General features: G+C 40.2%; 2 protein-coding genes across 11 annotated transcripts in view; both read right to left on the reverse strand.

Moving 5' to 3' along the window:
* Window positions 1-87: 87 nt before the first annotated feature.
* On the reverse strand, window positions 88-5318 carry sinhcafl (SIN3-HDAC complex associated factor, like). Of its 4 annotated transcripts, none has more exons than XM_051379951.1 (6): window positions 5212-5318; window positions 3905-4069; window positions 3652-3751; window positions 3447-3561; window positions 2127-2277; window positions 88-1986 (listed from the first exon to the last, which is right to left on the reverse strand). In XM_051379951.1, the coding sequence occupies exons 2-6, from the start codon at window positions 4030-4032 to the stop codon at window positions 1803-1805; spliced, it is 678 nt and encodes a 225-aa protein (XP_051235911.1). In that variant the 5' UTR covers window positions 4033-4069; window positions 5212-5318; the 3' UTR covers window positions 88-1802. The 4 variants fall into 4 exon arrangements, with proteins under 4 accessions (XP_051235911.1, XP_051235908.1, XP_051235909.1 ...); XM_051379948.1 differs by having other exon boundaries at window positions 2127-2280; XM_051379949.1 differs by having other exon boundaries at window positions 2127-2280; window positions 5146-5256.
* A 482-nt stretch (window positions 5319-5800) lies between these two features.
* The window catches only part of dennd5a (DENN/MADD domain containing 5A), a 33894-nt gene continuing 14712 nt past the window's right edge, over window positions 5801-24982 (reverse strand). For 2 of the 7 annotated variants that reach the window (XM_051379000.1, XM_051378999.1), the window contains 21 exons: window positions 21114-21301; window positions 20055-20366; window positions 18342-18557; window positions 18002-18236; window positions 17448-17537; window positions 16136-16286; window positions 15905-15998; window positions 15577-15681; window positions 14871-15002; window positions 14406-14558; window positions 14205-14292; window positions 14017-14104; window positions 11227-11355; window positions 10580-10701; window positions 10342-10487; window positions 9864-9982; window positions 9584-9765; window positions 9156-9238; window positions 8142-8265; window positions 7859-8027; window positions 5801-7333 (listed from right to left, as the gene is read on the reverse strand). In XM_051379000.1, coding sequence (XP_051234960.1) covers window positions 7150-7333; window positions 7859-8027; window positions 8142-8265; window positions 9156-9238; window positions 9584-9765; window positions 9864-9982; window positions 10342-10487; window positions 10580-10701; window positions 11227-11355; window positions 14017-14104; window positions 14205-14292; window positions 14406-14558; window positions 14871-15002; window positions 15577-15681; window positions 15905-15998; window positions 16136-16286; window positions 17448-17537; window positions 18002-18236; window positions 18342-18557; window positions 20055-20366; window positions 21114-21301 — 3110 coding nt within the window. In that variant the 3' untranslated portion in view covers window positions 5801-7149. The remainder of the gene's footprint in view (window positions 7334-7858; window positions 8028-8141; window positions 8266-9155; window positions 9239-9583; window positions 9766-9863; window positions 9983-10341; window positions 10488-10579; window positions 10702-11226; window positions 11356-14016; window positions 14105-14204; window positions 14293-14405; window positions 14559-14870; window positions 15003-15576; window positions 15682-15904; window positions 15999-16135; window positions 16287-17447; window positions 17538-18001; window positions 18237-18341; window positions 18558-20054; window positions 20367-21113; window positions 21302-24982) is intronic. The other 5 variants (XM_051379003.1, XM_051379001.1, XM_051379005.1 and 2 more) reach the window with 3 other exon arrangements.

Raw genomic sequence — 24982 nt, forward strand, 5'->3', positions numbered from 1 at the left:
TGCAATAAATAAATATAAATTACATGATAATCATAATGAAAAGGTCAGGTAATTCATTAAGGCACATCTCACATCCCAAAATGTACCTCGCAAAAACAATATGGCAACTCCCTAAGTACAAAAACAAGCTTATTTCCCAGCTTAAAAGGGAGCAGCATTTCTCCTTTTTAATAAGAATCATAAAACATGTTCAGCATTTAACTACCCTGCCGCAGAAAAGTTTATATATTAAGCAACTTTACAGAGCATTGCCTGTCAATTCATGAAGTTTGAGATTGGTTGCAAAATGCAAAACAAAAACAAAAAACCGTTGTCACTGCAGTATTAATTTGAGAAACAGTATGCACCGTGGTTAAACTGTGCAATCTGAGCATAATTTTAACATGACACACATAAGACATATCTTGAGACATTAATGAATTGTGATTAGTAAAGTGTAAATTATTGCTGAAATAATGGATGCTTTTAACAAGCCAATTTGGTTGAATAAGGATCCATCACTTTACACTTTATCAGCGAAAGTGATAGAAAACCCCCAGAGCACTTCTCACATTCAAAATGTCTGCATAGTTTGAACTCTGACAAATTGCTTCTGAAGATAAATCACAGCGATGACAATCACAAACACATTTTCTCTACCAGCATTTTCGTGGCAAAAATGTAGAGTAACCGTTAATCTTCTGATCCCTGCACGCCCTTAGCAATCAAATAGAAAAGGGATATTGCAGCTCACTGATGCAGCAATTAGGCATCTAGCTTTCCCTGCAGTTCACAAATATTTCTAAACAGAGCTTAGGTTACAGCTTTGCACACCTGTAGAGAAATGCGTATGAGAAAATCAGATGTGAAAGTGTGCTAAAACTTATCAACTGGCTTAGCGTAAAAGTACAGCACCTTTCAGACACTCAAATACATTTTTTTTCTTCTTTTTTCTCTTTTACAGAAGTAGTGGTTTGCCATTCTGTAATCTAAAACAGGTTTGTATGTACCAAGAGCCAAAACATTGTGTATTTACAAAATCCATTTTTAAAACATTTGCTTTACAACATGCATCGTCATTTCATTGGAGGCTGTACAAAAACAAATAAATAAATCACTTGTCATTCCAAAAGGCAGGGGAATGTACGGCATGCATTGAGTGTTTCAAACTTGTGGCATGCTTAAGCCGTGAAAATGTCGAGAGATTATTCGTTCTCATCTATACACACACATTAAAAGCTCGAGAGAACAGTTGTACTAAAGATCCCTGGTGTAACCGACAGCCATTTGTGTACTAAAAATAATCCTACAGACTCACGCATTTGCACATATGGAGCAAACTGTTAAGACAAAACATTGTAGCGATGTGTTGAAGAGCCACTCCAACACACACAAAAAAGCTGGTTTTAGAAATAGCTGGTGTCTTTCATATGCAAACATAGAAACAAATCCTGAAAAAAAATTAGAACAGTCTTGATATGTACGAAAAGGTGACAAAATATTTACAAAACGTTGATCACTTGATACAAAATAGCCAAAAAATAAATCAGAAACGGAGCCTCAACAAAATTTTCTTCCTCATCCTATAAATAACACTAATGCCCATTATGGTTTTTTTTTTTCCCTTTTGCTTTCTATAAAAAAAGAAAATCAACTTTATACAAAAGTTAAAAAATACCCATATAAAAAAAGGAATATTACATAGAAAAGAAACATCTAACTAACAGATATAATTGGAGGAGCGGAAATTTGGAGGTCTGCCACTGGAGACAAATCCAGGCGAATGCCATGGATAACCCTACAGGGGGATTCAACGAAAGCCATCACCAGGTTTCTTTCACGTCTTCTGGGAGCTGTGGAGGAAGTGCGTCTGGTAGGTGTGCGGCCACTTGCGTGGACACCAGTGTCTTCTGTTTTTTGGAACTGCAGCAGGGCTTAAAGAGTCGAGGGTCAATAATCACCTCTCCAAACCGCCCCTTATAGACAATCCCACAGCACACCTTTTGTCTAAAGGAGGAGGGAAAAAAACAGATTAAAAATGACCTACAGGTATTTAATTATTTATCGTATTAAAAAGACACAAAAATAATCTTTTTCCTGTCACATCTTCAAACACAAAGCTGTACTATTAGAGAACTATAGCTTGCCTTTTCCAGTACGAACGATCCAAGAAAGAAAAGATGGAGGGAGTCGAACGTCTTTGTTTGGACTCGATGTCTGAGCCATCATCTGACTGGTTGCTGTAACTGGGGGACTGTGCAGGAGACACGCTGGAGGTTGTGCTGTGGGCATCTGAGTCTGCTTGGAAAACAAAAGAAAACACTTAAATGCTGTCAACAAATTGATTTGGTAACTGCTAACAATAGCTGACTAAAGTTTTAATAGTTACTTTCAATTTTAATTTATTATTATTATTATTATTATTATTATTATTATTATTATTATTATTATTATTAGGCACTAAAGTGACAAGATTCCCCAACAGTCTCAATGTTTTGGAAAGGTTTAGCTTTTAATAAATACAAAGTAGAATGAAATTAGGTCAACAAACACAAGAATTTAACAAAAGGCCATAACTACCAATTATGTTTATTATTGTTTAATCTGATGATTAACTGTTAGGTCTATAAAATGTCATGAAATTGTGAAAATTCACATATTTAAACTAATTGTTTTTGTCTGAATAACAATCTCAAACATACCTGTTCAGTTTATGATCAGACTAAGAAACTCAAATATTCACATTAGGGAGGCTGAGAGGGCTGCAACTAATGAGTATTTTCATTATTAATTTAAATCGACCATTTTCTCAATTAACTCATTAGCGGTTTGGTCCATATAAAATACAGAAAAGGTTGGAAAACGTTGATCACTGTTTCCAAAAGCAACGTAATCAAATGTTGTGTTTTGTCCACAACCCAAGGTTATTCAGTTTATGCTCATAGAGGACTAAAGTAACCGGAAAATATTCACATTTCAGAAGCTGAAATCAGAGAATTTTGAAAGATTGACAAACTCAAAATGATGAATTGATTATCAAAATTGCATTAATTAAACAGTTAACAACTAATCGCTTAATTGTTGCAGCTCTGTAATTTTTCCTTTATATAAAAAAATTCAAACAATTTATCAATCATCCAAATTGTTGCCCATGGACAGCTATATGTGTAAGCCCCAATATGAACCTTTAAAACACTGCAGTGGTACAGTGCGTGCCCTAACCAAAAGAGCCACAAGATGCTGCTAAGTGGTCATTTTAAATGAGGCTGTTAGTTTACTTTGAGAATAAAACCACACCAAACCCAGGATTGAGTGCAATTGCGTGTATTTGTGTGATATGATGCACTTTTTCTTGTGCATTTACACTTTTACTTTAAGTCAGCAACAAATACTTCTGGTTTGGCTTGTTCCAAATCAAATATCTCAAAACATGCAAATTACTAGTTAATATCTTTAAAACAACTTACTTTGTCTCTTCAACTTGTGAAGCTTCTTTAGCTTGCTTTTCTTCTTTCCATCACTGTTCTTGATCTTCTTGGGTTTTGTCACCTTGAAGCCTGGTCCAGCTCTGGCATCCACCACCTGAGTCAGGTCAGAAAGACAATTAATAGAAACCCTCCAAGGTGATAACAAGACAAATGATTCTCACCATTTTATTCAGACATCACTTACGTGGTTCCAGTTCTTCTTGGAGCCATTGGGTAGCTTCTTCCACCTTTTCACCAGTAACACACAGGCATTGCAGATGTCTCCAACGCGATCTTCTGACAGCCTTTAAAAGATAAATTAAAACGAATGGCGCAAATAAACACGATGAGAAGTGTGATTGCTAAAAGTTTAACTCCCTATTCACATGCAAACAGGCAGAAAACACACAGGTTTACACTATACACACGCACAATATGAATGAATGAGAAGCTTTTACCCAAAACAGAGCCTGAACGTCTCTTCATATCGACTGCTGTCTGTGAACCGAGAACTGGAGGACTTGGTCTTGCAGATGCAGCAGCCGTCGTTACTCCGGTAGATCTTTGACTTGTGAAACCCAAACATAGTCTAGTTTGGTCAGTGTTGTGGACAAAAAAGGAACCTGAAAGCCAAAAAACAAAAGAAATATGGGTGAGTGTGCCAGTCCCCGTAATAAGCAGTGTGGATGTGTGCAGACAGTTGCGCTTTCTACTACAGAGAAGGGGGCGGTCCCTGCACACACACACACACACACACACACACACACAGATACAAGCCATTATCAAACCGTAATTTTAAACATATCCTGCGTGTAAATTCACCTGTTATGTAGTAGTTAATTGCGAATAAAAGAGCACAAACAACGGAAACAGCACCACTAAGTTTGGCCAAAGCAGCGGCAACCGAGTTTGTTTGTAATTTAAAAAGCCAAGTCGCGGGAACAGCGAAACACAACAAAAAACAAACAACCAGGGACGTTACGACCCGATGTTATTGGTTGCATTGTAAAAGAAAGTAAACACAATAACCAACTCGGTTACATTTAAAAAGAAGTAAGCCTCTAAAGCAGACTACCAAACTTTTCAGACAGTCCGCACGGTTAACGTTAACGTAAGGTCAATCACACGGCGTTACACCCACAACACGGGGCTTTACTGTCGGTATCTGTCGCCAATGTTACTACCATCAATAACACTGGAAACTGTACGGAATTCACTAGTGTAAGAGACAACGAAGATATCCCACACGAAACATTGTTCGGTTGCGGGTTTGTTTGCAAGCGACAGCTCGAAACAAAAAGCGGGCTGCAGCGTTTTCTGAAGTGAACAAACAAAAAGCTACCGGGCTATTGCGTTGAATTATGTGCAACACGCGTGTCTTAAAACAACACACACACGATTATCTACGCGGTTGCCTTTCGCGCGTGTTGTCTATATTTTAATAAAACACAAAAAGTCGCGATGAACCTCCTCCTTCCCTTTAAATTCTAACTTTTGCCCGCTAGAGCGCCAAATACGGCTCATTGTTGTTAGCTGTTAGCACGCTAGCTAGCCGCCGCCGCTACCATTACCACGCCACGCTCTCGTTCACTTCCACGTTATCCCCATTGTCGACTCCTCGGTTACTCTTTGTACACTTAGCAACCGGCAACGCACACGTCAGGTTACGATCACACGACACTGCGGTCGGTCTACTCACACACAGCGAATCGGCACAATTTCACGACCGCAATCCCCCGTCCCAGAGAAATAACAGCGCACTTACTGAACAAAAACTTTGAATCTTCGCCGTGTTCTTTTCACGCACTGCGCATGCTCTTACTACTAATGCATACAGCTGTGTATTAGAATGTCATTAGCATAAAAAGCCGGAATGAAAAGGGCTGGACGTGTGATGACCATATAAGGAGCGCAGCCGTTGAGTTTGAACGGGCCCTCGACCAATCGCTGCTCTCCTCGCGCACTGTTTGGAAGACATGAATGATGGGAGGCGTAGTGAGCGAGCGGGAGATGTTTGCGCCGCCAGTAGTCAACGGCCTTCTTTTCAAACTCAAAGTCCCACAAGCCACCTGGCCAAAGGCTTTAAAGAAAAACAGCTATTTGATATGGCGCGAAACGAGTTTGTTGACATTTTCTCAGCTGAGAAAGCGCATTCAGCAGCTTAGTAACGCGAATACAATTAATTAACTGTCGTGTTACTTTTTGACTACGATTTATGTGACTATGATTAGTTGTGAAATTCAGTTGCTATTTACAACATTTTGCTTTTAATAGGCTACATATAAAGTAGAGCTGAAGTTGGCACACTCAACAGAGAATATAAATCTGAATGAAAAAAAAAACTGGTTAACCAATACAATTACATCCACTTTAATGCATTACAGATGCTTTATTCTTAATATATTTTTACACTGTACACTGTTGCTCACTTAGTAAACACTACATTACACACCTATGTCAATAAATGTACAACAGTATTGGAAAACAAAAATATATATCTCCCAAGATGCTCATGTGTAGGTCGTACACAGACGAGTACAACACAGTCATTCCAGACGCTGTTGGCACAGAAAAGAAGTCCTTCGCATATCAAATCTCTTGTTTTGCACAGTAAAGTTCAATGTATGTTACAGGGGAGGGCCCGGTTATACCTCAAGACATCCCGATATGGAGTTTGTAGGGGATTTAAATTTTCTCTCTCGTGGATATTGCATAGCAAGAAACCATGATGACAAAATCAGGAGGCGGGGGGAGCTGTTTGTTTTTGCTCCTCACAATAGAAAGCAGGAGATTATCCTGTATCGTGAGGAGTCTACACAGATCATGACAGCGTTTTTGTTCAGAGGGCAGATGTAGTGTTAAGGGCTGGGATGATGGTTAGGTAAAAGGGCTGGTTGGAGGTATTTACATGAAGGCTGTCATTGTGATCCACTCTGCACAGAAAAGCCAGGTCAAGCATCCCTCGGAGGACGTGTCTGGAACACAAAACCTAAAAAGACTTGGGGTATTTTCCTTTATCCGACTGAATATACTGTCCATCACTGGATACAGGCTTGTCTTATTATCATGCAAGAAGGGTCATTTTCTCTGCTAAAAGTATTCCATGTAAAAGATCTGCATTTCTCAGGGAAAGGGCCAAATGGTACATCCTTTTTTTATTTCTATGTAGGTGAATCATCTTCCACACTACAAACCCCCTGTCATACACATACTTATAAAGCATACTTCTACATCATTTGCTTTAAGCTCTGCGTAATGACATTGGAATCTGAGTTGACAACAGAGCAAGCAACTTGACTGATTTAACAAAATAATACTGTTTATCTCTGAAAATATATTAACAGTTTTGATCCTCACTTTCCCTTAAATATAGCCATTGTCAGCAGTTCACGATAACAATGAAAATATTTAGCTTTCAATAAAACATTATAGCACAAGTAGGTCAATAATGTCAAAATCATGGTTCATAATAGAAAACATATTTTTAACATCTAATGGCAACATCGTTGAGGATAAAAATAACAACATATCTGGAAAGGCTCATTGCACTTAATATATGGCAAATGTAACAGTAGCTTTAATATAAGCCAGAAAATGTCCTTTGTTCAAGTCAGTTCCTGCATATAAAAGGTTCAGTTATTCTTTTTAGTGGTCCCCAGTGATCTTCCTGGTCAGGTAACAACTGGTGTGACGTTGGTTCGGTCTAGATACCGACACCTTTGACAAGCGAAGCCTCCAGGGTGATGTTGAACTCCTGCAGAGTCTGTAGTACTCTGATCAGAGAGTTCACCAACGAGCGGTCCTTAATCAGTGCTGTGTCCTCGTACATCTGAGCCGTGATCGGACAGTCTGCGAGCAGAGCAATCCAGTGATGCAGCAAATGGTCCCTGAGAGGAGATTTTTTTGGTTGATAAATGACATAAACAATCAATCTACTATCAAAATTAATAACAATGAATTTTCTACTGACTGAATATTCGATGAATGAACTAATTGTTGCAGTACTACTATTTTGTATGGAGGAGTCATATATAGAAAAGCATTAAAACACAATTATAAATCAACATACAAATCACTGCGTCACTATGCACTTAAATGCACTGGCACACAGCACGGAGGATGAACTAAAGGAATCCAATAAAACATCTGATACTTAACAATCCTCAAAGGAGAGATCATTTTCACTTGACTCCTATCAGGTCAGGAGGATGCAGGGTCAGATACAAAGTAGGAACTGTTAGGGATGCAGTGTCTTAACCAAAGACACTTCAACAGGAAGGATTCATTTTTATCCTGGGGGCTTAAGCTTGATTAATGGTTGTGCGTTACGGGGTTATGACGTAGATCCAGAGACTGCACATGTGGCCACAGCTGACATGTAAGGAGGTTTTAAGTGAGAGCTGCTGGCCTACCTTGCACCCAGACAGACGAGCATCTGGAACTTCCCGTCCTTGCCGATGTTTCTGGACGTGTTGTTGATGGCACGCATGAAGCGGCAGAAGTGGCGCACTCTGGTTTGCCAGTTTTCATCTGGAGTCACCTCCCGCTGCTCCGCACTTTCAAAGTACACTTGTGACTTCTCTGTTAAAGCAGAAAAATAATTAAAAGTTAAGTTAGTTAGGTTAGGTTTGAAAGGATGGAATATCACTTTAAGGACTTAAGTAATATAAGGGAGTAATAATAATAAGTCTTTACCCAAGAAGTCCCAGATGAAGACATTCTTAAAGAGTCGGGGTGATTTGAAACCGTGCTGGAAAACTTGCTCCAGAGCCCAGACGAGGCCATACTCTCCACAGAGGAGAAGGGTCAGACTGCCTCTCTATGGAGAGCAAAAACAGGAAAATACATGTAGTTAAAACTGATTATAAGGCTGTTTTCTATGACAACCAAATGGAGCACTTTCTAGATACAAAGCTACAACAGCTTACCAGATACAGTTACCCTACCAAAATACAGTGATGACTTTAATTCCCAATATTTTGCAGAAAAAGAAGTCTAAGGTGCAAAAGTGCCTTCTCTCACAGGTCTTATTTTATTTCAAAAGAACTTCCAAATAATAAATCATTGTGAGAAGAGTTAACTGAGTGTTTATGAGTGTATGGAAGACATGTTTTATAGCTGTTATATCACCATGACAATAAAAACATGCATGAGAGAGGAATTTAGGCTTGTAGGCATATTTACATGGTGACAGACTCAACTAAACACAGAATACAAAGTGCATTTCAACTTAAGGGACAGTTTTTATTCTTAGCAGCCTCCCTACATTGTTCTGTCAGTACTGTACAGAGGTGGAGCAGATGGAAAGGGGATTTCCCTGTGAAAATCCTTTGTACCTTGACTACACAATGAATGACTCTTACAACATGTAATCAACAGATAAGTTATAATGCACTTTGAATAGAAAACATCACTCTATGTGCCTTTATAAGTAATAATTATCAGTGTTGGTGCTTCATACTAGTGCATCCTAAACAGAACATATAACTGGAATCATTCTAGGGCAGCAGAAATAATCAATAATAATGTACATTTCTGAAAACTAGCAGAAATTCTCTTTTGATATGTTTGAAAAATCCAAATTATACCACATAGCCCACAGTTATACTGGGAGGGCTTGGGGACCACCAGAGCAGAAAGCTGCTTTTCTTCATTTGTGATGAATAATAGAACTGCGTGTTGGGGCCTGTCTAGACTGCCGTCTCTCACCTCCTTCTCCGGCTTATGGAAGTGCTTCACAATCCCATTGATGGCCTCTCCCACTCCCTCCTGGATCTGACCTGTGTTTAACTCTGGATGAGGAGAGAAAAGCAAATAAAAGATGCTGTAAGACAATACGAGCCGACATGGGGAGGAAAAAAAAACCATCCAGGTTTTATCTATTTGTCATTGTGTTTTCTCAATCATGCGTTTGAATTTTTAGCAGGGAAGGTATTAAAAACAAGACTTTAAAAAACGTGGGGCCCAGCGTTTGACCGTACTTCTAAGAATGAATCTCAAGTTGAGAGAAAAAGAAGGAAGAGAAGAAGGAGGAAAAAAAGGAAAATCCAGAGTAGACGAATGTTTCCCCGCAGTAAGACTACAAGAAAATGTCTACACACCACTATTGTTCATGGTTCTGCAGTTGAGTTACTTACTTGGTTTGCTGTTTGGCGAGATGGTAACAAACCTCCTCATCATCCCCGGGGATTGCTGCATTGGGGGCGTGCGGCACATCCTTTCATCGTTCTCCGTGCTGGGGGTCATCAGCTCTCCCACCAGGATCCTCTCCAGACTACCATCATCCACGCCCTTCCCCAACCACCGGCCACACGGAAACCTGCCCAGCGAACACATTTTGTCAATTTTCTTTTGAGAATCATGTGATCAAAACATTCTCACACTTGTGTGTGAATTTCTCTCAAAAGACATGCTCACTTGTAAGTGTGCCCTGTGATCTCGTTGCGGACCATAACGCACTCCACCAGCCACTTTGCGTAGAGCCCTGTGTTATCATGACCCATCTGCACTGTGGTCAGCTTGCCCAGGTTCTGGCACTGAGAGAGAGAGAAACATGGAGAAATTAACGACAAAACACAAGACATTAACTCATTTTGCTTAAGTTTAATTCCAGTTTATTACAACAATAAATAGACTATTTTTATTCATAATTTGGTGACTCAAAAGAAGTCAGTCAGATGATCTTTGGAAAGGAAAACAATCATGAATGGTGAACTGTCTGTTGTAAACATCCAACACAGTTTACACACCAACATCTAAGACGACCTACTGTAACATACTGGCTTGTTTACAACCAATCTGATGTCTTAACCACTTATGTTGCCCTGTTAGACTTCACTGTAGCGATATCTGCGTGTTCCCTGGTTGCATCAGTAACTGTGGTGAGCACACCAACCTCAAAAGTAATCTCCAGGGTATTTCTGGGGACCTGCAGGACTCCGGTCTCTGCCAGCTCACCAGAAACACACACCCACGGGTTGGCTGTGAACATGGAGCCACCCAGCTTCTTACTTGGAACCACCACCACATGGTAGGGGATCACTGGGAGACAGAGAGGCAAGACGTGTCATTCAAAGAAACGGGTAATTTATTGACATTGTTGTCGGGCTGTTTGGCATCAATGTATCACTCACTGATGGTGGTAAAGACGTTGGTGAAACAGAAGTAATCCACAGCATTAAAGGACAGGAGGTGGTAGAGAAACTGCTCCTTCTCATCGTCACAGCGGAGGAAGGCGTATCGCTTGTACAGTTTTCTAAAAGAAAGAAAAAGCTTGTTTGAGAAAAGTGTAAAAATAAAACATGAATGCCCACAAAATTTAATAATTTCTGTTATTTTTAAAGTAATTAAGTTTCCCAGCAGATAAACATTCCTCGTCAGCGTCAGCAGTGTAACAGATGATCAACTAATTTTAAGGCAAATGGATGACAAAGTGAATGACTGTTGGATATAAAGTAGAACAAATAACAATGTAAGGTCACGAAAGGCAGAAAGAAATCCCCCTGACCCAGTTCACCACTCATATCAATTATGAAGGAGGCTGTGAATTATTTATGCAGCGGTAGACTAAAGTATGATGCTTTGCGATTTCAAAAGAGTTAATGTATTATAAATGGGTAGATCACACGTCATATTAATTTCAGACGAGGCAGACATTCCTCCACAAACACAGAAAGAAGGTCAGGATAAGAAATGCAACCAGCAGAAAAACATACTCAGTGATTTTTAAGATTCATTGTTGCAATGAACAGATACTAAAACTGTGTGTTGTTTTGCTCACTTTGTAAGCTCGTGTTCTGAAAGCAGCTGTTTCAGGTGTCTGGAAAGTAGCTTCTTCTCCATAGAGAGGCGAACCCAGGCTCTGGCCTTGCCCACATCTGTCTTGATCTCACTGATGTTCTGAATGTGTCTGCAAACAAAAAAACAGGCCGAGAGGTTCAGAAGATATTTGGTGCTCATACACAAACAAAAAAAATCAATGATCAGGACCATTTTCCCCCATTTTCATCACGTGAGACTGAAAGGATTCTTCTGAGGAAACGCAGGAATGAGCCAAAAATGTGTTTTGACTTTTGTTACTTTACTTTGTTTGAGCTTCACTGTGCAGACTTTCACACTAAAAGGCTGTTTTCACATTTATCTGCTGAAGGGGAAAAGTTTCTCTGAGCTCACCTGTCTCAGTTTAATGTGTGTGTGTGTGTGTGTGTGTGTGTGTGTGTGTGTGTGTGTGTGTGTGTGTGTGTGTGTGTAGGCCTTTATTGCCTTTAATCAATAGTGACAGCTAAAAAATGTCAGGAAAAGGGGAAAGAGAAAGAAGATGTAGCAAAGGACCGCAGGTCGGAGTCAAACCCCGGTATATGATGGGGCGCCAGCTCTACCAGGTGAGCTACCAGGACGCCCCACCACAATGCTTTTAATAATGCAAACACTGAGCCAATAAGTGCCTTATACTCAAAGAAAAAGTGTCTGGTATATACATTATTTACAAACAATGAAGAGGATCATAAAACAGACAATGGAACTTGATAATGATAATGCTGAATGCAACTGATGCACATATTCAACCACTGTATGGTTTTCTACTGACATAAACATAAATGTTACTTGTTATTAATTAATCTGTCAAACTGTAATTGAAATGCACACCACACGTTTTTAGAACCCAAAGTGATGTTACAAAATTGGTTGTTTTGTTCAACCATCAGTCCACAAGCCAAAAATTTTGCATTTTTAAAGATATAAAACAGAGAAAACCTGAAATTCTCAGACTGGAAACAGTAGATATTTGGCACTTTAGCTTTATAAATGACAAATGATTAACTGATTATCAAAACTGATGCAATTATTTTAACCTTTTTAACACCACAAATGTTATACAAAACTTAAAAGACACATGAATGTTATGATATCGTGACTTTCCCCTCCTGAGTCACTCTCATCACGTCCACAGAAACAGCTCAGTTGGACTCTGCGGTGGCATTTTTAACTACAGACATGGTCCCATGTCATCGCTTGGAGCCACTATCATTCCTCTGATGTCCAGACACATTCCCTTCCACTCCACCTCTGCCATAAGCTCGTCTGCTAAGAGCTCCTCGTGTCCTCCTCTGCCTTCCATCCCCCTCCCTGTCTCCACCCTCTTTGCTCACTAGCATCGAGTAACCCACTTTTCTCCGCTACTTATCTCCATGGCAACAGAGGAAAGCATCTACTATATGCATTATTATATAGCGCCTGCATAGCATAACAGAGAGTAACACAGATGAGGTATTGCCATCACCTCGAAAAAGCTTAAAAATGTGAGAAATTAGTAAAAACATTGACTTTCTTTTTTTAAATTATTAAACGTCATTAAGGGAGGCTGACGGTTGCTCCTGTGTGTTCACGATCATGGCATCAGATGTTTACATGAGTGTGGAGGAGGGTCTGAGTAGAGATGAGTGTTTGTTCCCTGAGCTGACCCCTCCTCTCTTCTCAGTCAGACTGGCGGGGGGTCTGTTAATTAGGCTGGAAGTAACGTGCTGTTACACAGACTCACTCTGCGCCTCCTTCCTGCAGCAAAACGTCCTGACTCCTCAACTCTGTCTGGGTACAGCAGATAACGTGATGACAGTGATGGTAGACATCACACAAACACACACGGGTGTTAAAGCATTCGGGTGTGCTGTGGGAGCTCTCACTGAAACCTTCAGAGTTTTATTAATATGAATATACAGATAAAAAACATTTTGAGCAAATTGGGTCACCGGGTGGGCCTAGGGGTCGGGATGGTGGTCATGTTGATTGCGACGTGCCCAGTTTACGTCTGGCTGGGGACTTTTGCTACACGTCACCTCCTGTCACTGTCAAAAATTATACTATGAAAAGGGGACAGAGCTTTTTCTGTAATGGCACCACAACTACTGAACAACCTACAAGAGAATCTGTCTCTTCTTTTAAGTCGCTCTTGAAAACTCACTTTTGATATAAGAATTTCTTTCAATCCTGTTTAAATCTTGCAAGTGCATGTGTGTGTGACTGTGTGTGTCTGTACATACTGTCCTTTGGCCTTACTATTTGGTCATATTTTATTACTTTATGCTTTCCCTTAGTAAAGTACTTTGTAATCGTTGATTTGGATGAGTGCTATATAAATAGACTTTATTATTAGAAAATATTGAGCTCTTTGGGTTTGGGCTTAATACATAGAACACTGATTTATTTCTACAAAAGCACAAATCCAATCTGAGAAAAATTATGTAAACACTACCCTTGTGTAAGAATGTAACCTATTAAAAATGTCAGTTTTAATTTAGATAAGTTTGAGTTTAATTGGGATAAGTAAAATTATTTTATAAAAATCTTAACACTCCTTTGAGATTCCCACACAGAGAACAAATTATCATGAGAACGTAGAAAACTTGTTTGCCAGTCTGCCACAAGAGGGCAGTCTTAGTCCAACTTACTTTCTTCTAACAGTGAGCAGCAGCTAGTGCATTACCAGCTTTGGCTACACTGGATGAAATCAAAGAGACTTCATCCTTCATTTCTTTATTGAGTTCATTTCTAAGTAACCTCCAGTCCTCCTCACCTCATGTCCTGGATCAGGGAGACTTTAAGAGGGGCCATGGCTGATACACCGCCATCAGATTTGCGTCTCTCAGCATCATGAATGAAACCTGGTGTGTGGGGGCGGGAAAGGGACGTTAGGAAATTCCTCAATGTTATTAATTTGTTCATGTAATTTTGTTCATTGAGTGAACTGATTTCAGCATTTACCTGGAGGTCCCAAACCACCTGGAGTTGCATTTTTCTTCTCTTTGCTCTCCTGATAATGCAGCAGGTGGGACCACAAGGCAGATTTACCCTGAAAGAGAAAACATACACTAGTCAATCATTTGTTCTGAGAGCACTGTATGTCCAGCTGTGGGGGATCAATCATGTGAAATGGTGACTGTATTGATTTAGTTTTTTACTGACCTGTTTAACCTGCAGCCCGTGGCTCCAGATCCTCTCCAGCAGGTCACAGAGACTCGCAATCAGAGTGTTCTCCTCAACACCAGTGATGCTGACCTCTCCGTGACCCAACTCCACGGCCTCCCGACCCATCTTCTCTACCAGCATACGTTTCGTCTGCAGAAAAACAGATAAACACACATATACAGTTGTTACTCAAAGTACTGATATTAATTTTTAACTCAAAACAGGAGACTTATCAAGGTAAACACAAAGCCTTAATGTGTTTGCAATATGTTTTCCTGTTGTTGTTATTTCAGTTAATTACATTATGTTTTTCAAACCAAATACTAAAAGGATTAAATTTAAACTTAGACATTAGAAAGTTGGCCATAACTCACACTGATAGGGATTCTCCTATAAGTACTCATTCATTCACGTGTGTTAAAACAAGTGTAAGTTCGCAACCAGAGCACAGTCCACACAAACCTTGTTCCTGCACTCCTTCAGCAATCCTTCAACAAATTTCCAGTTGGTCTGAGCAATGACAGAAGGCGACAGGTTGGACAGTTTGGGTTGTCTGATGGTCGTGCCCAAGTTCCTGGCTTCCTGGATGTACTTCTAATTAAAGACGGAGAGAAACAAAATCAGTCGGCAATCAGCTACGCACAAAAGCAAACCGAGAAACAAATCAGTGGTGGGCTCACGTCACTGGGGAAGGTTGCTACAGAGGAACAAGGAATACTAGAACTTCAGTTTGTTCTACAACGACGAGTAATGGTGGCTGTCTTGATAATGGGTTGTTGTACTTTTTATCTTTCTGTCCTAAATGTTCAAATTCAAGGTGCCAGACATTGTGCACTACTTGGACATTAGATACTCTAAACAAAAGAAAACAAACCACTTTACAATTACTGTAAAATATCAAAGTATCTGAACTTCAGCCACCAGATATTGAAACAGTACCCCATATAAGCAGTGAACTTCACAGTAATTAAGTAGTAAAAACTTTCATTTAATTCTTTCCACCCACTGTATTCTCAAATATGACATGCTCTAGAAAGTGACACGGATTATGAGACAGAGTTCAGCTGCTGAAGGGGAAGGAAGCAGAGGGAGGTGAGGACCACATGGGTGGAGGGGTCATGTGGTCCCAGTGTTAAGACTAAAGGCCTCACACACTACCAACACATACCACATCCACAGTCACCGACTTTAGACAGGGCTTGAAGGACTGTGAAAGCCAGTAGTAGTCAAGAAACAGCAGGAGCTGCAGCTCCGGTAACAAACACTCTACATGCTGAGAGCGTGAGTGCAGGAGAGAGGTGGAGAAAGACAAAAAGAGACAGGTGACCGGAAGTGTGAGAAAGGGGGGTGGGGGGTGGGAGAGCAGACAAGATGGTAAGAGTGATGTTAAAATAAATCAAACAGAGTCATGCAAAATGAACAAAGACAACAAAGCTCAGGCAGTCAATCTGTGTGAACATGAGCCGAGAGAAGAAAACACTGCGGCGGCCTCTCACCTCTCTCTGGTCGTTGTCTAAATAAAGGTGCTCAGCGTGCTGCTTCTGTCGATCCCTCCTCCGCCACTGGGCAGGAGCGCTCCTCTTGGTCCATCTGTAACACAAAACAACTCACCTCTCATCAACTTTATAGAGAAACATCGTAACAGCATACAGACATTAAAGGGTTATTTCAAATAAATATAAATTACAGAGCAATTTTTGATGTGACATTAATGTGAGATATTTTACTTGTTGCTGGTGGGCCCAGTGGAGAGCACGTCAGACTGCAGTCGTGGGAAGAAGCCCTGCTCGTAGCGTCCCTGCCCGATCTTCATGTCCAGCAGGTGGGGGTGCAGAGCGGTGTGGTCGATCTTTGCGACTCTCATCTCAATGGCTTTCTCTGTGGAGGAGATGTGGGAGGGGAGCAGGAGTTGGCAGTGAGATTACAGGATTCATCATTTTCATGACTGATTAGGTGTCCTCACAACAACAACTCTTTGGGTTTGGGCAGAACCTAAATATTAACAATTACAATTTATGAGATCACGTGTCTGAATATGTGTTCCAACAGTTAATTATTAAGGATTGGTAAAGGATGAATTCCAAAGATGATTATCAGAACCATCACAAAAAGAAAATATCATTGGCCTTTATACAAATGAAATATCAATACAAATAGATAAACAAAGCATAGGGCTACTCTTACTTTATCCCTAAGTCAGAAACCACATTATTTTATTTTTTTATCTTCTATCATACCTATCATCCAACAAAGATTTTCATATTTGTCTGTAGCTAATTGTGTTGAAAAAACAGGATAATTATGTTTATGACGAAGAATCTCTTATTTCTCTTTTGGTGACTGACTAACAGAAGAAGAAAGAACAAGTTGAAATCAAAGAAGACATTTCTTCCCAAACACCCATAGAACAAAAAGAAGTGACAGAATAAAAGCTCAGAATAGATGTTCTTTTTCTTTAAAAAGGAACCAAATCAGAACCGTCCATGAATGCAGCTTTAGACAATGATTTTCAGATGCCTGATTACCAACCCACCCACACACGGGCTTGTGTTAACAAAAGCAAATACAAGACCTCAAACAGATAAACAGAAAGTATGACATCTGCAAAAGATGAAATAAATGAGTGAAAAACAACTTTAGTTACACTGTCTGAAGCTGTGATTCACAGGCACAAAGATTTGATTCCCTGTAAAGTTTATTATCACCCATTCACCTGCATGCTGCAAGTTATCAGCTCACCACCATAAAGATCAGGGATAGTGCTTTTAATTGTTAATAACGTTATGTTCACCAAGCATTGCAAAATCTGACATGTATGCAATGCACACAGGATCTCACAGAGGACTTACTTAAAGGCATACGTTAATAAAACACAGTAACTCCAAACTAGAAGGATTTCTGTATAAAACTATGTTTGTTCTGACTTCAAGTGAATATCTGACACATTCAATCCTCTGAGTGTACCTGACATAATGCATTGCACACACGTTCAGAGACCTGTCACCAGGGGATGTTTAAGGTAAAGAGAGCAGATTTTACGAAGGTGAGTCTTGTCGTTCTCGAGCCCAATGGCATGAGGTCCAGGAGCGACAAAATCAGCTTTTTCATATCGCTTTTTAAGCAGGTTGTCTGCAAATAAGACAGCAGTTACCAGTCAGTTAACTAAAGAGAGCAAATCTCCAAGTCTGTCATAATTTGACACCTTCAAATTGCACAGTGACAACACTCATTTGGACTTCAAATTAAAGAGTTTTATAGGACTTTTAAGGTCTTCTCTAATTACATTCACATGGCTTTATACAGGGTCATAATTACACATTACAGAGGTCCATTTTTCACTGTCTAAAGTTGAGATACTGTGGTGAAACTATTAATTTTCAAACTAAAACATGTGGCTTTCCTCAGGATGAAGGGTGTTTATCCAAAGAAAGAGACAGGTCCAGAGAGCTGAGGCATATCGAAACACTTGAGTACAATATTTGGTGCTTTGACAGCAATCCAATTACATTAAAAAACCTTTCCAAACCCCTTTTTTATTTTTCTGAAATCCACAAAGCTTTCAAAACACTTCAGAGCTGATCCTTTTTCCATACCTGCTTCTTCAATGTTTGTGCATTTCTGGTACATGGAGGTGCGCAGAGTGGGCGTGCGGACGTTCAGCATGCGAATCTTATCCACCCGGGAGTCAAACACCCTCAACGTGTGCTCCTTCTCCTCGTCATCGTGACAGAGGATCTTACTATCGATGAAGGAGGCAAACATCTGCGTCTCCAAGAAACGTGACAGGAAAGGCAGGTAGGGCTCTGGCTGATCAGACAGGAAGGACGCCTGCACAAACGCAAATTTAAATGGTGGAATTCAATGTCATATACTATGGGAAAATAATACCCATCACTCTTCTGCGCTATTAACAAACCTCCTATAACACTATACCTTGTCAAAGTTCTGCATCTGGTCTCGATTGGTGAACCAGGACTCTTTGTCGTGGCTCGGCTGGATGACAAACACCTCGTAGTCTGCGAACATCTGGGTGAATCGGTTGGCAAAGACCTCGCGCACCTGGATGTTGAGTTGGTGCATCTTTAACTCCTCCTCATCGCACTGAAACCGTGCATCCTTATTGCTGCTGGCATCCTCTTTCACCTCCAGCTGATGCGCAGAAGCATTCAATAACACACAAACACACAGAGGAAAAATACCAAAATAAAGAAAGGAGGGGGGAAAAAAAGGCAAAACACTGTGAGAAAGAAACAATCTTATCGGACTGTTATTACAGGCTGCTGATGACGCAGCAGGGTTATGGGAAAGGAAGTCAAGGACATCGGTTTTGGTTTATGACATGTAACACACGTTCTTTTTTTAGCATGTCAGTAGGTCAGCTGGACAGATGCCAGCAGTAGGGGCTTAAGATAACACAGAGCAGGCCTACCACTGTATGTAGGCCTGGCTACGAATAATCACAAGTGAGGTCGGACCTACTAGCTGGAAAACTGTAAAGAGATGATGAGCTAATCTGTTCATGGAAAGCTAATGCCGGCCACTGTCCGATAAGCTGATTAGTCCGCACATATAGAGACTTTCTCTATTTAGGAGCTAAAACATCCAATCCGTCAGTCTTCAGAGTATTTTATAATACTGCTTCTGTTGATCTCAGAGTCTGTAAGGGTTTCTGTCATCTAGGCTGTGAGACAGTGACCAAGTGATGAAGCAAAACATCTTTAAGATCCACAGGGCTGTGGGTGGCACTGTTCTATAAGACGCTTATTCTATTTGTTGTCTTTGTTCAGTGTTTTGAGCGCGATACTCAAAACACTGATGGGAGGACACTTATATACAATATATTCAATACGATTGGCGGAAAATGTGTCAGTATACATATTAACTCCATAATCACTCAAATACGATGAAGATCTTCACAATTAAAACATACCATAAAATTTTGAACAAAGCATTATCACAACATGCATCCAGTCGGTGTGGCATAGAAGAGGCTCCTCCTTTTGTTTACTGTCCCTTCCTGCATAATGATTGTAATAACGTAATAATACAATAACCTTTTTTCTTTTTTTTTTTAAATTCTTGTAGTAATATTGATTATTGTTCCATCCGTATTTATACCTTTGACCTACTACTACTTGCATTGACATTTATTCCAGTGGATAATGTATTTGCTATGGATGATTTCAAAAATATATTTGCAATTTACACTGAATGCATTCATTACTGATTAGTATTGATCAAGATTGAGTTCCAGGCAATATTAGGTCTAATTCAATTTCAGCCCAAATCAGTTTTCAGCTGGCAGTGGCAGTCTGGATGTTATGGGATGGGTTATGAGACTGGCTAATACTGGGATATTTATTTTTTTTTGGGCCTTTTATTGCTTTTATTTGATAGTGACAGCTGAAGATAGACAGGAAAGGGTGGGTAGAGAGAGAGGGGATGACACGCAGCAAAGGGCCGAAGGTCGGATTCGAACCGCTGCAGCAAGGACTCAGCCTCGGTACATGGGTCGCCAGCTCTACCGACTGAGCTAACAGCTTACATTTTTTTGTTAAAAGTCAAAACTGGGGACAATGTGTGGACAAAATATGAGATTAATTTGTGCAGCCCATTTTTAATTTATGCGATCACATTACTTCTCACCTTCTCCAGGCTGACACCCGTCCTCTTGACCAGAGCCTGCAGTCTGGCGATAGTTTCATTCTCCCTCAGCAGGTAGGAGTTGAGGGGCGAGGCCAGGTTGCCATTACGCTTGTCAGAGACCATATCAACGGATCGGAAGCCCCGGTACTTGGCCTGGCTGTCGCTGGAGTGAATGTTTCCCTCTGGAGACACGTCGAAGGACATGAGTACCTCGGAGATCTCCTGAATGAACTCTAGTTTGTTGGGAAACTGAGGCAGCTCCTCTGGTAGTTCAATAAAATGGTTGTCGATGTCCACAAAACACAAGTTAGCCTGGAAGGAGACGAGGAATGAGATCATTTATTTATGAAAACATAAAGATATTGAGCCCAATGCACAACAAACAGGTGTGATACTAACATTAGCAATTCTACTAGTCCTACTGCGCTTGTACTAACAAGTCTAACAAGTCCTATTTTTATATTCCTGATTTACCTGAAATGTCTCACAGCACATTACATGTGTATAAAATGGGAAGCAAACAGACTTATCCCGAATGAGCTAATCAAACTAGCACACTGCGTTGAGAGCACTGAGTTACTGAAATATCCCTGTACATTGAGGGCATTGTGCAGGTCAAATATAAAAAGGCCTCGATTCAAAATATCTGGAGTAACTATACACTTCAAAGAGGCTTAAAAATGTAGCCACAAGAGGAATGAGAAGAAGAAAACGGTGGCTTATGTCAGCAATACAACAAAGGCTTTACCTATGCAGAATGACAATAATACACCTGCTTGTTCGAGATATAGCAAGCATGTATGTGTGGCCAAAGAAAATTGAAGACATGGAGGCATTCAATCACTAAAATCCAGATCATCTTTTTTTTCTTTTTGCACAGACAGAACAAAGTGACAATATAGTAAATATTCTACATTAACAGACAAAAGCAGACACAAACGTGCCGAGGCGACAGAATTTGCGATCTGTGTTGTGAACGTGGGACAACTCGACTAAAATATTTAAATAAACCAAATCAAAAAGGTTTAAACTCAATTCAGGAAGTCACTATGGAGGTACCTCCTGTGGCAGCTCTAGCTTGGTGCGGTCATCCTGTCCATTGGAGTGGAGGCCCATGAGATACGGCACAGGAGCGTCCAGGAAGTGGAGGAGGGAGGCGGGCAGAATGGGAACGTACACATGCTGCCACTGGAAAGGAAACATTAAGGCCGTGATGCTCTCTGCCACCGTCATCAGCCTCTGGTAATCTGTTTCACACACACGAAGAAAGGGAAAACAGTGATGAAGGAAACACTGTGTAAAAGAAAAGTGCCAGCAGTATATATATATAGCACAAATTTCAGGGTTCATTTTGCAACTTGATTATTCCTTTAAAGCCTTGGTGATTGTAATGATTCTGAGTGATTAATTGTTTCCACTGGACAATCACCAGAATCAACACATGCAAATGCCTGTTCAATGATGTGATAAGTAATAAATTCAACATTTACCGGACAGAGAGGATTATTAGTATTTTCAGCAAACTACCAAGGCTGAAGCCATGGTGAAACCCACAGGGCAGAAACCAGCTCAGGATGTCTTTAAAACATATTTAAACTATTCTGAACTATTCCAGTTCATTTTGAGAGAAGTTCCTGTCACTAAAATAAAGGGAAAACAGGTCGTACAACTCTTTGGCCCCATCTTATTCCCCAAAAAGTTTAGCGTTTTCGTGATACACGTTTATTCCTTCAAAACATTTGGCCAGTAAACAGCACATGACAGAAGAGTTGTGCAACATGTCTGTTGTTTCATTGAGATTACATTGTTTATGCCTCAGCTCTTCTGTTTGCTGTCTGGGTTTGAAATCCATCAACTGTTTCACATGATATGACTGTCAATCATGCTATGTTTGCAGTAACCACACAGGTTCATCCAAGATATTAGCATTAGCTTTCTCAGCAAGCATAGCTGTTCAACACCTTTTTTTTTTTAAAGACTGGACTAACATGACAGGATAAAAGAAAACACCCAACCCTACTGCTTTTTGTTATTCACTGTCCTGTAAATGTAGGAGTGGCATTAGCGATCAATGATGAACCTTAAAGGAATTACCTGTGATGACACACAAGCTGTGTCCAAATTTAGGGTGTGGATCCTCTGAAAACCAAATAATAACCAGCTGATATGACAGCCTGTCCTATAAATAAATGTGCTAGAAAATGCTTGAAATTGGACAGATAACCTGGTGTATTGTTCATAGTCATCAATACTCCACAATCCACTGGTTGCACTGAATTTTTGAGGGTAGCAACTTTCCTTGTAAAGGAGTATTTAGACGTTGTTGTATTGCTGTTTCCAATTAAGTAGAGGATCTGAATACTTCTTCCACCACTGGGACAGTTGCAATGTGTACTGAAAACTATAACATTGTCCGAGTTTACCACTGGTATTTACACTTTGTGGGTCATTTTAAGGACACTGTGCTGGTGACATTTTTGAAATTCTTGCCTGCCTGAACAGTTTTGGTCTCTTCGAGGCATTTGAGGAAGTCCTCTGAAGGACCTTCGAGGCCTGCGTCCTTCGCAGACTCCAGACTGAACTGTGACCCAGCTGCAGTCAGCTGGCTCGCTGGCTAATGTTAAATTCCTTTGTCATGACTCCTAACAGCAACACTCCTTCATGTTCAGGGTTTCACACTTAAGTCAACTGGTATACATTCAAATATGTGTCCGGTCCTCCTCATCTGCATTCCTGCTCTATCCCGTTGACACCTACTGTACATGCAGCAGCAGCAGCTCTGCCTCTCCTGTTATGGTGCCAGAATAAATACCATTCCTTCATTTGGTCATGTGCTGGTCTATGAGAAGAGGCTCTCACCCCAGCCTGGGCCTCCCCCCATCCCCTCGCTCAGCAGGCTTCCTCTCCCAGGATGGGGACAAGAATACTAACATCACCCGTCTGATCTTAAACTAGGCCACCATAACAAGAAACCACTTTAACTCAGGTCACGAAGAGTCAAGTGCTGTTGCTTATATACATAGATGGGTGCCATGAACATTTTATAAATGTCCACACTGAGAACTGGTAGCAGTGAAGTGATGCGTGAAGTATTCAGTTTACTTGCCGAGTGCAAATGTATGCAGTAGAGTAGGCTAAAAATACACTGAACACACAGAAGTGAAACTTCTACGGATATGACATCTCAGCACAAAATGTGTTCTGTGTTTGTGCAAACAGTTTGTTCAGTTTGTACCCTGGCAACAATCGAGGGTACTTACTTATTCTGATCAATTCATATTTTTATTTGGTCAGAAGCGAATGGAAGAGCCAAAATTCTGACTTTCTATCTTTCTGTTAGTGCAAGGTCTACTTACAATTAGTAGCCTAAGCCAGGGCTGCAGGTAATGATTATTTTAATTATAGATTTATCTTTTAACTATTTTATAATTGAATCGAATAGTTTGATCTTCAAAACATCAGGAAATAATGACCAGTATCCGGGACCACAGGATAACATCTTTAAATGTCTTGTTATTTCCAACCAACAGTCAAAAACCCAAAGATTCAATATGTTAAATGAAACAAAAAGGTCCTTAACGGTCCAATATGTAACATTTAGGAGGATCTATTGGCAGAAACTGAATATAATATTAACAGGTATGTTTTCATTAGTGTATAATGAAAATAAAAATAAGAATCATTGTGTTTCTGTTACCTTACAATGAGTCATTTTTATCTACAGAGGGAGCAGGTCCTGTTCTATAGAGGTCTCCATGTTGAACCACCATGTTTCTACAGAAGACCAGAACAGACAAACCAAACACTGGCTCCAGACAGGGCACACAGCCACTGTGTCAGTTGGTAGCAATCTGCATATTTCACTGCTAGATGCCACTAAATCATACACACTGGTCCTTTAATAATTAATAACTTATCAAAATATTTGTCGATTCATTTCCTGTCAAGCAACAGACTAATCAAATAACAGATGAAGCGTTTTCGGCTCTGGCCAAAACTACGTAATTTAGTTGACTGATATTGCGTCCTGTGACTGAATGGAAATTGATAATATGTAGTTAAGAAGCTGTAGAAAAAAACGAGGGTAGAAGAACCACAGCAAGTTTTGGAATCCTGAAGGTACATTTTGATAGTCAAAGAAAAGTTTGGTTGCAATATTACAATTCTACCTATAATATTAAGTAATATAAAAGGAGTGGGTACTTTACTATATTAAAAGGGTACAGTATGATCGTCCTGTGTGTCCTTGATTCTGTACCTTAAGGTCACATTGTGCTGACGCAAGTCCTGCGTCAAATTTGTACTTTTAATCTTAATTTCAGATGAAGCCTCTCTCTTGCTCAAATGTATGTTTTGTAACTGCAATATCCTCAGTTCACACCCCGACTTCCCCCCTCCCCTTGTCTATCCTGTCACTCTCAACTGCACAAATCAGACAGAGACAGAGAATGTCCATGAAATAACAAAAACAAATAATGGCTTAATTGTAGCATGTCGCAATGGTTGACACATGATAGACATATGATGAGCTTCCTGTCTGAGAAAGACGGAAGACACATCAGAGAGTGTTTGAACATCTTTTCTTCTATGGCTTCGTGGAAGAAATACTGGCCACTCTTTTTTAGTGATGAATTCCAGCGCTATTTTTAGCACATAGCACAAACAGTCTTCTCCTTATTTGCAGAGCATCCCTCTCCTCAGTGTGTATGTGTGTGTGTGTGTGTGTGTGTGCGCAGCGTCTTTTCCCAACAATCCCTCATTTCTTCTCAGTGAAAGATTGCCAGGGCTTAACTCTACACAACACCCTTCACACGTTCTGCAGTGATGAGCCTCATGGGAGGGTAAAAAGAGGCATGATGTCACTTCCAACCAATAATAATGATCCTGCATCACTGCTATCCTCCCTGTCTCTGGGTTGCCTAGCAACA

The sequence above is a fragment of the Dicentrarchus labrax genome, unplaced genomic scaffold (genome assembly GCF_905237075.1).
Source record: "Dicentrarchus labrax unplaced genomic scaffold, dlabrax2021, whole genome shotgun sequence".
Taxonomy (NCBI): Eukaryota; Metazoa; Chordata; class Actinopteri; family Moronidae; genus Dicentrarchus; species Dicentrarchus labrax.

Coding starts and splice junctions, on each gene's coding strand:
- sinhcafl (XM_051379948.1), bottom strand. CDS start 4,032: ATGTTTGGGTTTCACAAGTCAAAGATCTACCGGAGTAACGACGGCTGC. Junction 3,562..3,651: donor CCAAGAAGAACTGGAACCAC/GTAAGTGATGTC, acceptor GACCTGACTCAG/GTGGTGGATGCCAGAGCTGG. Junction 2,281..3,446: donor TCACAAGTTGAAGAGACAAA/GTAAGTTGTTTT, acceptor TTGTTTTCCAAG/CAGACTCAGATGCCCACAGC.